This window comes from Mandrillus leucophaeus, unplaced genomic scaffold (genome assembly GCF_000951045.1).
Source record: "Mandrillus leucophaeus isolate KB7577 unplaced genomic scaffold, Mleu.le_1.0 Scaffold745, whole genome shotgun sequence".
In the NCBI taxonomy this organism is placed as follows: Eukaryota; Metazoa; Chordata; class Mammalia; order Primates; family Cercopithecidae; genus Mandrillus; species Mandrillus leucophaeus.
This window is the reverse complement of record NW_012108086.1, coordinates 1,134,166-1,148,283: the sequence shown is the minus strand read 5'-3', so window position 1 is coordinate 1,148,283 and position 14,118 is coordinate 1,134,166. Positions and strand designations below refer to the sequence as shown.

Genomic DNA, 14,118 nt, shown 5'->3' with positions numbered 1-14,118 from the left:
CATGCAGTGTGAAATAAGCACATCGTAGAGGATGGGGTATCTATCCTTCCCCTCAAGAATTTATCCTTCGAGTTACAAGCAATCCAGTTCCATTATTTATTTTAAAATATAGAATTGTTATTCCTGACGATACTCACCATATTTTAGTACACTTAAATTTGGTCTGAGAACTATGTCAGGCAGTGAATGTGAAAGATGAATTAAACTAGCAATACTCTACCAGAGTTCATCATTCTAGATGTATACATAGTCCTCCCTCAGTATCCACTGGGGGTTAGTTCCAGGACTGCCATCCCCACAACCCTGAAGATACCAACATCTGAGGACATTTAAATCCTTTATATAAAATAATGTAGTATTTGTGTATACCCTATGTACATCCTCCTGCAACTTTCAATCATCGTAGATTATCATATCGAATCTAATATAAATGCTATGCAAATTATTGTACTGTATTTTTATTTGTATTATTTTTATTGTTTTTAAAAAAAATTTTTTTAAATCAGAATTGGTTAAATCTACAGATTTAGCACCCATGGATGGAGAGAGCCAATCATAGTCTACTCATACTATTTGACTCCAGCAAGCACTTCTTTAACTTCTAATATGTTTCCAGTGAAATTATCTTGTCTTACCCAATATAGTGTTGAGAAGGAAAGAATATAAGTTAAAATATTCCATGAGAAAAAATAGATTTGTTTTAAATTTTGTGTCAATAAGTAGTATAAAATAATGATTTTGAAGGAAAAGACATAAACTTATTTATTTGACATAATAAACGTATATTATGGGAAATAAGTGCCCTTATAATAAAAATTTTCAAAACTTTAATATGTGCTTTACTATATGGATGTATTCTGTGACTATATGATAAAAATTCTACTTCTAACTATATGATAAAAATTATACTTCTAGGCAAGCATATGCTAGGCTGTCTTTTCCTTATCTTCAATCCCAAATAAAAAATGAAGAAAAGTTGTTCCCACTCAGCACCACCAGGTAGAAGCCAAAAGTGTGGACTTTGAAGCCACAGACATTCTAGGTCCCTTACTTGGTGTGTGACGTTGGCATATTTACCGTCTCTGCATATCAGTTTTCATATTTATATTATAGTATAATAATGTTTACATCACAGCATTTTCTAAAGATCAAAGAGCACTATTGTAAAATGCTTAGAGTATTTCTGGTATAGAGCAAGCACTATGTAAATATCATTTATTACTATTATATTTATGGGAAAGGAAAATGCAGTCAGAAACAGCTATTTTGAATCAATTTTGACTTTTAAAAAATAAAAGCCTAAGTAAGCATTCAGGGTCAAGAACCATTTTGAATGAAAAATATGCCTAAAATATAAATACGTTTACAAGATGCATTCTATACATAAAATGTGGTTGTCATTGGATAATAGATATATAGGTAATATTAATTTTCTTCTTTAGGTCCATTTATTTCCATTTTCTGGTTTCTTTTTTTTTTCTTCTATTGAAAAAAAAAAAATTACCGTGCTTCGCTAATTGCTTTGAGTGGTTGCCATAGAACCATACAATTTCGGAATTTGAGGACAGCACCGAAACCATTCAATCCAACATAGTTTGCAGATATGGACTCTGGTACTCAGACATGTTACATGAATTGCTTAAAATAACGTGATGAATTATGGCAGAGCTGGGATAAGAACACTGACCTCTTAAATTCTATTTTACCTTTCAGCCTCACTTTACAATTCAACTTATTAAGACTAATAATAAAAATCAGTTAGAAATACATATTTAGAATAACCCCTGGGGTGATTAAAATTTATTTGCATGATTCTAACCACAAATTGTCTTATGCACACAAGTGCTTGTGTTAATATAATTAAACAACTTTTTTTTTTTTTTTTTTTTAACTGTTTGTTTAGAGTTAACATGAGAACCTAGGTACAGGGGAGAGTGTCTCTAATGGTACATCTCCATCCACCTGTGTGATATGGCATGCTATGAGAGGTATCTTATGGTAAGCCTCTGGCTTGTCCTACAGTTTGGTTTAAGGTAATACCTCAGCCTGACTGAACGCTCCAACAACCACACTTTGATGGAAGAAGCACACCTACTGTGGCTCGTGTTTTGGACATGACGCACATGTCAGTGACAGGTGGCACGCAGACAGATCCTTTCGCTCTGCATACGGGCACCTGGTCTTGGCTCTGCCCACATACAAGAGCTGTCAGTTAATGGACAGCAGAGCATCTCTGACTTCAAGGCATTTCATCTTCCAAGTGTGTCCCAGCTTGTTAGTTGACCACTGGCCAGAACCCAAATTGGATGCCAGTTCCAGCATTGTTCCTAAGCTGAGATTCTTAACAGATGGGCCAGTGTGGTCACAGGACTAGGCAACGTGCACTCCCCACCCTAGGTGGCAATTAGTTTTGTGTTAACAGCAACTATTAGCACCTAGTTGATGAAAACACAGGAAAACTACCATTCTGTCATCTCTCTGAAAGTTGTCAATTAATCCTGTTTGTAAAAACAAAATCTATTATGTTCAGTTTCCAAGAAGGTAAACTTGAACTGTTCAGAAAGTTTAAATTTTTATAATGTCAAGACATTTTATGTGTGGCTTACGAAGTCGGTCTAAAAATTAGCTTAACTCTATTGCTGTATAGTATGTTTATATAGTTATTCATAATACAGTATTTCTAACCAATTATCTAAGTTCGTATCTAAAATATAAAATTAATAGGTGGCTCAAATCCTTAAATAATTAATAATCATATAATTATCATGCCCTCTCATTTAAAATAGAGATTTCATGCTAGACAGATTCTAAGTCCAGTCTGGCCCTAATGCTTATTAATGTGTGGCCTTAAAAACCTAACTTGTTTAAGCTTCTGTTTCCATAACCCTCAAATAGGAGTAATATTATGCTATAACACTATTCTTTAAAATAATGGAATTTTTAAAGCATTTTAAAAAGCATTTATTGCATTGCAAGGCACATGGTAAGTCCTCCCTAAATACTTGCTTTAAACATTAAACAATCTTTTTATAATAATGGTTTTATGCTTATTACTCACAGACAAACAAAACAGTATGTGTGAAATGTGAAGGTCTCAACCCAGGTGACTGATTGCACTGCTGCTGGCACACAGTACTGGGAGAATGGATAGCTTACGACAGGTGGAAAATGCATGGCAACTTTCAGACTTGGCAAAGTCACTAGAAACATTTATAAATGAATCTATATAATTTAAAAGCAGGCCAGACACGGTGGCTCACACCTGTAATCCCAGCACTCTGGGAGGCCAAGGCGGGTAGATCACAAGGTCAGAAGTTCCAGACCGGCCTGGCCAACATGGTGAAACCCCGTCTGTACTAAAAATACAAAAATTAGCTGAGTGTGGCAGCGTGCACCTGTAGTCCCGTCTACTCGGGAGGCTGAGGCAGAAGAATTGCTTGAACCCGGGAGGCAGAGGTTGCAGTGAACTGAAAATGTGCCACTGCACTCCAGCCTGGGAGACAGAGTGAGACTCCGTCAAACAAACAAAAAAAAGCGTAAGTGATATCTATTTAAAAATAATATTGTATATGTTTCTATGGAAATCATATGGCCAAAGATAGAAGAATGTGTCATTATATACAAATTATATATTTCATATTTTTCAGCATTAATTATTTTTTCCCTGTAGTTATAATTAATAAATGCCACCAATCAGGTGGATTTGTAAAACTGAGGCACCATGTATGTGCATCCACTGTACAATGTTTACGGTGCTTTGAAAAGGTTGTATCATTTTCATAGCCCTTTGAGTTAGAATGTGTGGCATAATTCCTCACCCTCTAAAATGAGTCAAAATACAGGTTAATTGTCAGACCTACCACATTGCTGGTCCATATTTTCAGGATATAAAACACAGAGTTTAAATAGCTGCTTCAAGATCACATTCCTAGTTTGCAGTAGAGAAATTTGTCAAATATCATTTCCAGAAAATGGGAGTGTAAATAAACTAAATGGTCAAACAGTAGCAGAACAAGGCCTGAAGTCCAAAACCCCTTGGCAATGGCCTAAATATGTTTATGCTATTGTAATTTGTATTAAAACGTCCCATAGTCATTGCCCATGCAGTTTCTGTTTTCAGACAGACGTGACTAAGACATCTGCATGCATAAAAAAGAAAGATTTTTTCGTTTACACTTTTCTTTATATTTCTGACTTTTAGGAACCGGTCCATTTTTTAGATGTCATTTACAATATTTCGTACACATTGCTTTTCTCCTATTCTTAGATTTTCCTTCTTTTGCTAAGACCATTTCACTTGCCCAGTCTTTACCAGCCAACCTAATCAGTGTGGTTATTTATCAGGAGCCCAAATTATTGCATGTCTTTGATGCATACACTGTATGTGAAGAAGGCCAATCACCTCCACAGGGTAGTTAAGCACCTGTTCAGCATCCCTGTGTCCCAGAAGCACACGCTGTAAACAATAGAGCTTCCAAACAATTAATCTAAACACATTTGCTGGGGCTAAGAAGGACACTTTGTATAAAAATGCATCCAAAAAAAAGAAAAAAGGAATTGTAAGTAGTTCCATTCAGTTTCTTTTCTTAAAGAATCATGTGTTTATGCAAATCTCACATTTCATGGAACTAAAAACTCTGAAAATCCTCTCTTAAAATAGACTTGCACTTTAGAAAAGGAAATTTTGTCAGTGGGTTAAGGAAAATTGATAGAATTTTGCTCTACGTATCTTGAAACTCTTATTCTCTACTCCCTTTCCTGTTTTATGAAATATTCATTAATTATATCCACTATGTGCAAGCCATCAACTAAATTTAGAATTTGCAGGCATACATAAGAATGTAAATGGCATATTTTATTTCTTTTTTCTTCTGACAAGCGATTTTGAACATTCCTTTCTCTATTGTGGAAGACAGAAGTTGTTATTGAGGAACTTAGTGTCACTTTAGAGTTAGTTTAGAAGATAAAAAAGAAATAAAAAAAGAAAATGGAGCTAATGGTAATATGCTGAAAATTACATGATTGATGAGAGAGATTAAATCTCCTGTTTACAGTTCTTTAAAGGCTGCTAATAATGAAATGAAATACAAAGTCTGCTGACATGCATAGATAAGAATTCACAATCAGATTAATCACACTAACTCTTATCCAAGTTCCAAGAGGGATTTTAAAAAAACCTCAATATTAAATTGAACAGAACACTGCAGTGTTGTCATATTTCAATTTATTTTTATATCTTTGGTTACAATTTTATTATATTGTTTCTTTATGTCATGTTACTTGTGTTATGGTAATGTTTCTTCATTTTATAATTTTTTACAGACTTTCAGCACATAAATATATTTATATAACAAAAATACACAATACACTTATGTTATGATGGAACATGGCATGAGGTGGAACCTCACCTCATTTATTAAAAATACTGGCAACTTCTATCACCTAAAACACTTTGTGAAAAGGTGTATTGAAGGCACTTAATCAAGAGAGTACTGATAAGCAAAATGTTGGATATTTGACCCAAGAATGTAACTAGAGCTGCTCCAGTTTACTTTCTTTACTGTATTCAGAATGTGAATACTTTCCCACGTCGCCCAATCTCACTAATATAAAACAAAAACTAAAGAACTAATAACAGTTAAGTTACCGTGTTTCTTACTTTGTCAAACTTGCAATGAGCATTATAAATGTAGTAGGCACTCACTAAATGTAGGTAAACCCAAAAGTGCATCTTCTACTATTTAAATTATGCTTTTAAAATGTGCTTTAAAAACCATAATTTTTATAAACTATAAAATGCCTTTCACTTGCTTGTTCCCCCTACTCACTTTATTTTCACATTAGTGTATGAAATTTTTGTCCCTAATATATATGTATTGAAACCTTCTAGAAAACAGTATTGGTACTTGGTACAGAATCAGTATGCTTCCCGAAATATTCAATTGTGAAATGGTAATATCTTCAGAAGTCTCTGCAAGGAATTAACAGTTTGGCACTAATGTGTACAATGTAGACTCCTTCCCGTTTTGTCTCTTGGTCACATGGAAAATGTCCACATAAATAACTTTCCCTAGTTGAGCATAAGGGTTATTGTTAGACTTGCTATGCTTCCTACCTCACTGAAACATTCATCTTTTCAGAAAATGTTTTAATACAACTCACTGAGTCTGTTGTAATTTCATTAAAGGTAGTTACTGAGAAAGGTCAGGAGTTTAAGACTAAATAAAAGAAAGAGGCCTATCAGTACTACTTAAAAAATATTTTCAAGGCAAGGGGAAAAAATACTCCCTTAATTCATCTCTGGTTACTGAAAGGTTGGCACAGATATCTTCTTCTGTGTTGAAGATTTTAATAGCTCTTACAGCATTTCATAAATTTAAACTTGAATTGAAAAGCTTTTCTTGTCTCCAAAAGAAAAATAGTCACATATTACTTACATAGTAATTACAGGCTATGCAGCTGTCCTACAAAGCCTTCCTATAAATGTGTTAAGCATGAACCACTACACAAACCTTATTCAAATTTCATTAAGTGTTAAGCCAAAGAAATGTCATCCACCACACCAATTGCTTATACAAGAACAATGGCCATCTCCCTAGTCTGAGACCTAAATAATGTAATAGAATCAATGTTGTTGATTTAGTCTGTGGTTGGCTAAAAGTTATTACTGTTATTCCTCACCAAGGAAAGAAGTGTCTTTCCCTCTCATTATGCATAAGTGAGGCTTATGCTAATACATACAAATCGAGGAACGAATAAACTCCTCTGAAATATCACTTAAAGACTGGGAATTCAAGAAAAAGTACATGCTTCTTTCATGATGAAAATATTGACCTCAGTTTCTATATTAAACTTATCCTTGCTTTAAGCCTCTCTAACAAAACAATTTAAAGCTTACACAGCACTTCCATTTGCCTAAGATTTTAAAAATATTTAACTCGTTACACAAAGTACTACAATAATATGCCAGTAAAAAGAATAAAGAGGCCAAAGCTATGAAAATGTTTTAAAGGAAGTTAATGAAACTAAGATTTCTCATGCTTTCAACCTTGTTGTTTAGTGGCCTTGATATCATACCTTCTGAAAATGTAACCTGAATGCTGTTGTTTGATTTATATGTATCATTTGTACTTTGAAGCAAATGAATTTGGCAAGATTTAGAGAACAGTGTAGCAGCTTAAGTTGTCAGGTTTATGACCAACACCTACATTAAACTGAAAATAATCAAACTAGGCTCAATTCATTTCTATTTTACCTTAATTCAGAAACATAGACATGTTAAAATGCAATGCACACTTACAATTCTCTATTTTTAATACTTTTTTCAATGAGCTCTTGCTCAATGTTTGAAAATTAACAGGGTCACCAGTGCTGTTATACGGATATAATGTACCCCCGATACAATGTGATAAGAAGAGCATGTCATTTCTATGGCATTTTTTTAAAAAAAAACCTATGAACCCATTCTAATAGGAGAAAACACCAGCCTAATCCAAGTTTGGGGGACATTCGATAGCGTACCTGGCCAGTACTTCCCTGCAAGGTTGTTAAGCTCACAAAACTAGGAAACACTAAGAACCTGTAACAAGCCAGAAGAGACCGGAGAGATATGAGAACAAATGCAGAAGTCTGTGAGAGCCAACTCAATAATTACCTGAACAGGACTTGGAGTAGAAAGAGGACAATGATGAAAACCTGGGAGATCCAAATACTGTATACACTTTACTTAATTATTACGTATCAAGGTTTGCTCATTAGTCGTGACAAATGTTTTATAGTCGTGTAAGATATTAACAATAAGGAAAACTGGGTGTAGTGTATATGGAAACTCTCTGTTACTTTGTTACTTTCCTATAAATCAAAATTATGCCAAAACTGAAGGTTTTTGAAGTTACAATGGACAAGGCCATATACTCCCAGTTTTAAAAAATAAACCTTTGTTTACACTAGGATAAATTTTACTATAGAATTAATCTCTTCACCTTACATTAACATTTTAAAATTATTCATTATGTGCTCTCAAATTTGAAGCAAGTTGTTGACTATGTGTAGAGGATGGACAGTAACAGTTCAATAGTGTAAACTCTCCTTGTTTTCTAACCTGCTTCTCCAATGAGACGGCATGAAAAGCCTCCCATTTACAAACGTCTTCTAATAATACCATTCCTTTAAAGATAGATGTCTGGCATTAAAATGATAAACACAGTAATGACTTTCCCTACTACATAGGCCGAAAAACTAACTGAATTAATGTTTTCACTTGTTTTATTCCCATAGATTGCAAAGAACCTCTCAGTAACTGTTATAAATGGTTGGTGCATTCAATCCATGAGTGACGTGTCTTTTGAAATAAAGTATCCTATCATATCTTGGGATTTATAAAATTGAAATTTTGAAATGAATGTTTACATTTAGGAAAGTACTGACAGCAGTGAAAGCACATAAAAGGTATATAGCTTCTGTAGAAGCCTGGTTAATGCCAGTCAGTTGAATGAAACAAAGTTTTTCTTTTTTTTTTTTTCTTTATGAGACAGAGTCTCACTCTGTCACCCAGGCTGGAGTGCAGCGGCAGGATCTTGGCTCACTGCAACCTCCACCTCCTGGGTTCAAGTGATCCTCCAGACTCAGCCTCCCGAGTAACTGGGATTACAGGTGTGCGCCACCACACCTGGCTAATTTTTTGTATTATTAATAGAGACAAGGTTTCACCATGTTGGTCAGGCTGATCTTGACCTGCTGACCTGAGGTGATCAACCTGCCTTGACCTCCCAAAGTGCTGGGATTACAGGCATGAGCCACTGTGCCTGGCCAAAAATTTGTTGTAAAAAACAAGAACCGGTAAAACATGGCCTGTACAATTTTATGCAGGCAATAATTGGAGAATGTATGATGGTTATAATGTCAGTAGGCAGAACTAGCAGGAAGCCATAACAAATCTTAAAGATAAAATTACTTGTGTTAAAACAACAACAACAACAACAACAAACCACTTGAATTACTGATTTGATTCTAAATGGCAAGGTCTTAGGGAAATTTATATAACAACAAGTTAAAACTATTTTCATATAAGATGAAAAGCATTTTTGAATAAGATGAGAGCTTGAGAGCTTGGGTTTGAGGGCTTTGTGATAAGAACAATAAGAAAGAGATGGAAGAGAAGGTCTCCATGAAGAGATGGCAAGAAAGAAAGTGACAGGAGGTCCCTGTGTTAGAAATTCCCTGTGTGAAAAATAATGCCAACTACTTGCTACCAGTTCAGTGTTGTGCTGACCTTTCCTTTACTCCAGGACTTACAGTCAGCCACATGCAGTAGTCTTTTGTTAGTTATGCTTTGGGCCGTAGAGGTGACAAATGGTATCCGGAGTGGGTGAAACATGGGAACAGGGCAGTCATTGATGGAGGCATGCAGGGGGCATTCTGCAGGAACGGAATAGTATTCCTCAAAGGGTCCGGGGAAAGAAGGCACCCAGGAATCCCTGGTATCCAGGGATAAGAGGTGAAATGAAGAATCAAGCACTGATGTAGATATTCACTGAAAGAGTGACATTGAAAGCCTGGAGGACTTTAATATACAAACAGTAAATATGTGGCTTGCATATGTAAAAATCACATGAGTGAAAATACCACAAGATGTAGGAGTATATGGTGGTGGCACTGTAGCTGTCCTTTTCTTTCTTAATTATTCATTGGTTATCTAGCAATAGTCCATCCATAGGATGGTCTTACCTTCCTCTTGGCAAGTCTGCATCATCCTTTTTCCACCTCACAGTTGGTTGAGGATCTCCTTGGACTTGACAACGAAATTCTACAGCTTCTTCCTCCAGTACCACCTGGTTAATTGGCCTCCTGAGAAATGTGGGTCGTTCTTGAAAAAAAAAGAAAAGAAAGAATGGTGAAATGAGATAAACTATTATATGTGCTTTAATTACATTATGAGATAAGCAAAGGAAACCTAATTTACTTTTGGTACACAGGTACCTAACTCTGTGGCCTTGTGAGTCCAACAGCATTCAATAAAATACAGTATTTTGGAACAAAGGAATAGCTACAGTTTGCACTTAAGATGATACAACCTTTGGAAAAAATATTAAATTGATTTTTCACTGAATCCCTGAGCTAAATCAGGTGGATCCTATCATAAAAAATCAGAACACTGAATTCTACAGGAAAAAGAGATTAAAAATGATCACAGTAATCTATTATCAGGGCTCAATGTGGGAAAACTAAAAGTTGAAAGGAATAAAAATATTTTAAAAACCAAATATTAATATTCCTCAAGAACGCTAGAGAAAATTTAAAAATGTGTACTTTCGCACATATATATAACCTAAATTTTCCCACTTAGGCTATGATTTGATAAGGACTTAATATTCCCATACTATTTTAACTTCATATATGGAAAGCTGTCTACCTGATTTTTTTTTCTTAAATACAGAGACTGCCATTATTAAATGTTGCAAACTATTTACTTATCAATTTTTTGAGGTTTTCTCCAATGGTCTTCTCTTAAGTGTTTGAGATATTTATCCATTTTTATTTTACTTAATTTTATGTTTTTTATTTCTTCGGTAGTCTGTTTTACTGTTTTCATCCTCTCTTCTTTTATTAATCTGTATTTGGCACTGTTAAATTGTATTCTAGCACTCTTCGACATAAAGCTAGAGAAAAATAAGTCCTTATCCATAAAAATCTTTTCCTGTCCATAAGATTCTTAGCTTCTGAGGATATAAAACAAAAAGCAGTTTTATGTATTGCTAAACACTGGCATTCCTTGTCTAGTTTCTTTCCTTTTGGATAATGGTCTCAGACTGGAAAAATTTTCATTTAAATTTTATTAGCCCATATCTAAAAATCACAAACAAATTCAATATTGCTACTTACTGAGGTAGAAAGAGAACTAAGCCAAGGAAAAGAAAGATGAGATTCATAGGAAGTTGACACGATTCATCTGGCCATCTGGACATATTTAGCCACCTAGGACTTGAGTTTCAAACCTTCTAATTTAAAATTTTGTACACAGTGCCACAAAAACTAAAATGTATTTGGCAGGAAACCTTCAAAGAAAATAAATTACTTCAAATAATAGATTTTAAGAGTATAAAATAAGAGTATTTGATTTTATTGACTAAATCAAGATCCATATTTATAAAACAGATGTGTGAGTTGCAAGATAAATATTTTATTGCAATAAAACCAACTATCATTGGCATTTAGAAGGAAGACAGTTGTATCTCTGCAGAGAATTTGACAGTAGGGATCAGAATTTTCTGCGTATGCTTGAGTATCTGTAGTCTGAGACTCAAAAATCCCAAGCCATAAAACAAGGCAAATAGAATTTTATCATGAAAAATTTTGTAAATGCAGAATTGACAAGCAATCCATAAAAACGAAAGAAAAACATGGTTGCATCTAAAGATTTTAGACACTCTGAATAAATTAGCAGCAAATTGTGCCCCACAGACAACAGAACAAACCTGCATGTCAGATAAAATAATTTAGTGTGATTTTTTTCCAACTCTGGACCCTATGTACCCAAAACAGCTATTTCGGGGCTGGAATAGTTGGTATTGAGCTATCATTTCTGGTAATTAAATAGGCAATAGGATTAATATATCCTTATGAGGGCCCCAAATGTTAACAGTAAAAAATAAATAATTAGCATAGGAAGCGGGATTGACTTTTTCTGTGCTATCAGGTGCAGCTATTTATCCAGTTCATCCAAAAACTACATCAACCCAATGTTAAAGAGATTTGAGACACTATTGATATTACTCAAGATTGAAAAATGATTCATCAAGAGGAGACCCTTCCTGTTCCCTCTGATTTTAGCGGGAGTATCATACTACATCCTGACACTGGAATGAACAAGCTAGAGAAGTCTTTGTCTCATCCACTTACTCATTCAGCACATGCTAATACAACCACTCCTAGAGACTTTGACTAAGTGGTCAAGCTGGTGAATAGTGAGCAGCTTAGTTTCATTGGGGGAAGTGGTGAGAGACAAAGCTAGCCAGAGAGTGAGTGGTAAGACCATGAAGGCCTTGTTCACCACTCAAGGACTGTGAGCTCTGCCCTGAGGTTGATAGAGAGCTACTGAAGGACTTTAAGCAAGTAAGCAACATTTTGAATTAGCATATGAAAAAGGGCTTGTTGGCACGTCTGTGAAAGATAAAGTAGAAGAGAAACAAAGTCATGAATTAAGTCAAAGGGTTGTTGTAAGAAATTATTTCAGCTTAAACTGACACAATGGTTCATAGGATGTGGAAAAGGGGACAGAAAAGAGAGATCAAAACTGGGGGATCAGTCAGACGCATAGAGTGAAAAGGAAACTCTAGAAAGTGTCTCAACTTTTCATTTAGCAAACTGAAACAGAATGGCAGGTAAAACATGGAGTGTGTGTGTGTGTGTGCATCTGTGTGTGAGTTTGTGTGTTTAAGCTCTTTTCATCATAGAAATGGTGAGGATGAGAAAAATGAACCTCTTATGCCTAAGCCATTGTTAGGCAGATTTCTATTACTTGAAGTCAAATTTTCAATGAGATAAAGGAGGTTACTTATATAATAGGAAGGGAAATAACAATATATATGATCAAATCTGTAGATATAGCTATTGGATTAAAAAACATCTAAATAATGAAGGAATCAAAAAGACTTTTTAAACGTGATGAAGATATTTTGTCATAAATTAAATGTGAAAATTCTCTTAAAAGTAAGATACAAAAGTTATGCCCATTGAAGTCCAGAAGAAGATGGGCATGCCAACATGAAAAATCAGTAAGAAAAAGGAAGTGTGAGCACTGAAGAAGAACCAAAGCAACCATTACTTGCAGACACTCTGCAAAATATAACAATGCAGAACAGTGACTTCGATAACTGATAATTGCAACAAAAATAAGAAGTCCATAGGATCATTGCAGCAAAACTGACAATATTGGAAAACGTGAGATTTTAGGATAAATTTCGGCAAACTTATACACTGAAAAACTGTTAAGTCATTGCAATATTAAAACTACCTATCTAATATGAAAAGTTTTCATGACATTATGCTGGGTATAAAATAAATTGAAAAACACTATGTGAGACCAGTTCCATTAAAATACTTACTTATATTTTCAGAAAAACTTTGTGTATGCTTTCCTTAACTTGCTAACAGTCACAAAATCACAACATACAATTAATCCAAATGGCCAAAGTTACATCAGAAATGTCACAAACTAAGCTGTCCTTTCCTCAAGGGGAGACCATCAGGATCCTTAAGGGTTTTTTTGGTCATTGTACTTGTTCTAAGCCTCATTGTTTTATATAGAGATACGTGGAAGCACTTGATTTATAATTTCAAGAAGAATCAAGATACAGGATCCCTGCTGCTGTTCAAATGAACTCAGCAGGGGTGCAGAACTTCACAATGAACCTTCTCTCTTCCCTGCTACCCTCAAGCAGAGTCCAGTTGCTTAGCAACTGGATAACCACAGGAGCATATGTGGTATACAATTTTTGGAAGTCTGACACTGGCTCATGGTGAAAAAATGTAATTCGATGGATAGAAAAACAAAACAAAACAAAACAAAGGCAAAGAAGAAGTGAGATGAAAGTCACCTGCATGTACATGACACAGCCACATGGGTTTTATACCTGGGTATTAGGATGTGCTGCCCAACAATGCGACATGGGAAATTCCTGAGATCCTGGAGCTTGGTCACATATTTTAAAGTATTATTCTGAGAATGTCCATAGCACCCTTTCTAACAATTATCTCTAAATTGTATTATTCATTATTCCAATTGTTTTCTCTTAATTATACTAAACTCACCTTCTGCTTTGCAATTTTCGTAATTACCCACAGAAAACATTATGTTAAAAACTGTAGGTTTGCCTAACATTTATTTAAGTGGGAGAAATTTTTTGTAAGAACTATTTTCCACTTTTCTTAACCAACTTTATTTCCAGAAAATCTGAGAATCAGAAACATAAATATGAAGACTGAAGAAGTTGTACAGGCCAAAAATGTATTTCAAATGATTTGCATTTGCAGTGGCAACTGTTACAATAACCAAACACAAAACCAAGCCCCTTTCAGACAGAAATTTTAAAAATTACAAGGAAGTGACTTGAGTCTCCC

General features: G+C 34.7%; 1 protein-coding gene across 5 annotated transcripts in view; it reads right to left on the bottom strand.

Annotated features, from left to right (window-relative positions):
- ROBO2 (roundabout, axon guidance receptor, homolog 2 (Drosophila)) overlaps nucleotides 1–14,118 on the bottom strand; it is a 625,987-nt gene that overhangs the window by 155,713 nt on the left and 456,156 nt on the right. For all 5 annotated transcript variants that reach the window (XM_011966113.1, XM_011966115.1, XM_011966117.1 and 2 more), the window contains exon 5: nucleotides 9,727–9,865. In XM_011966113.1, the coding sequence (XP_011821503.1) occupies nucleotides 9,727–9,865 (139 nt within the window). The remainder of the gene's footprint in view (nucleotides 1–9,726; nucleotides 9,866–14,118) is intronic.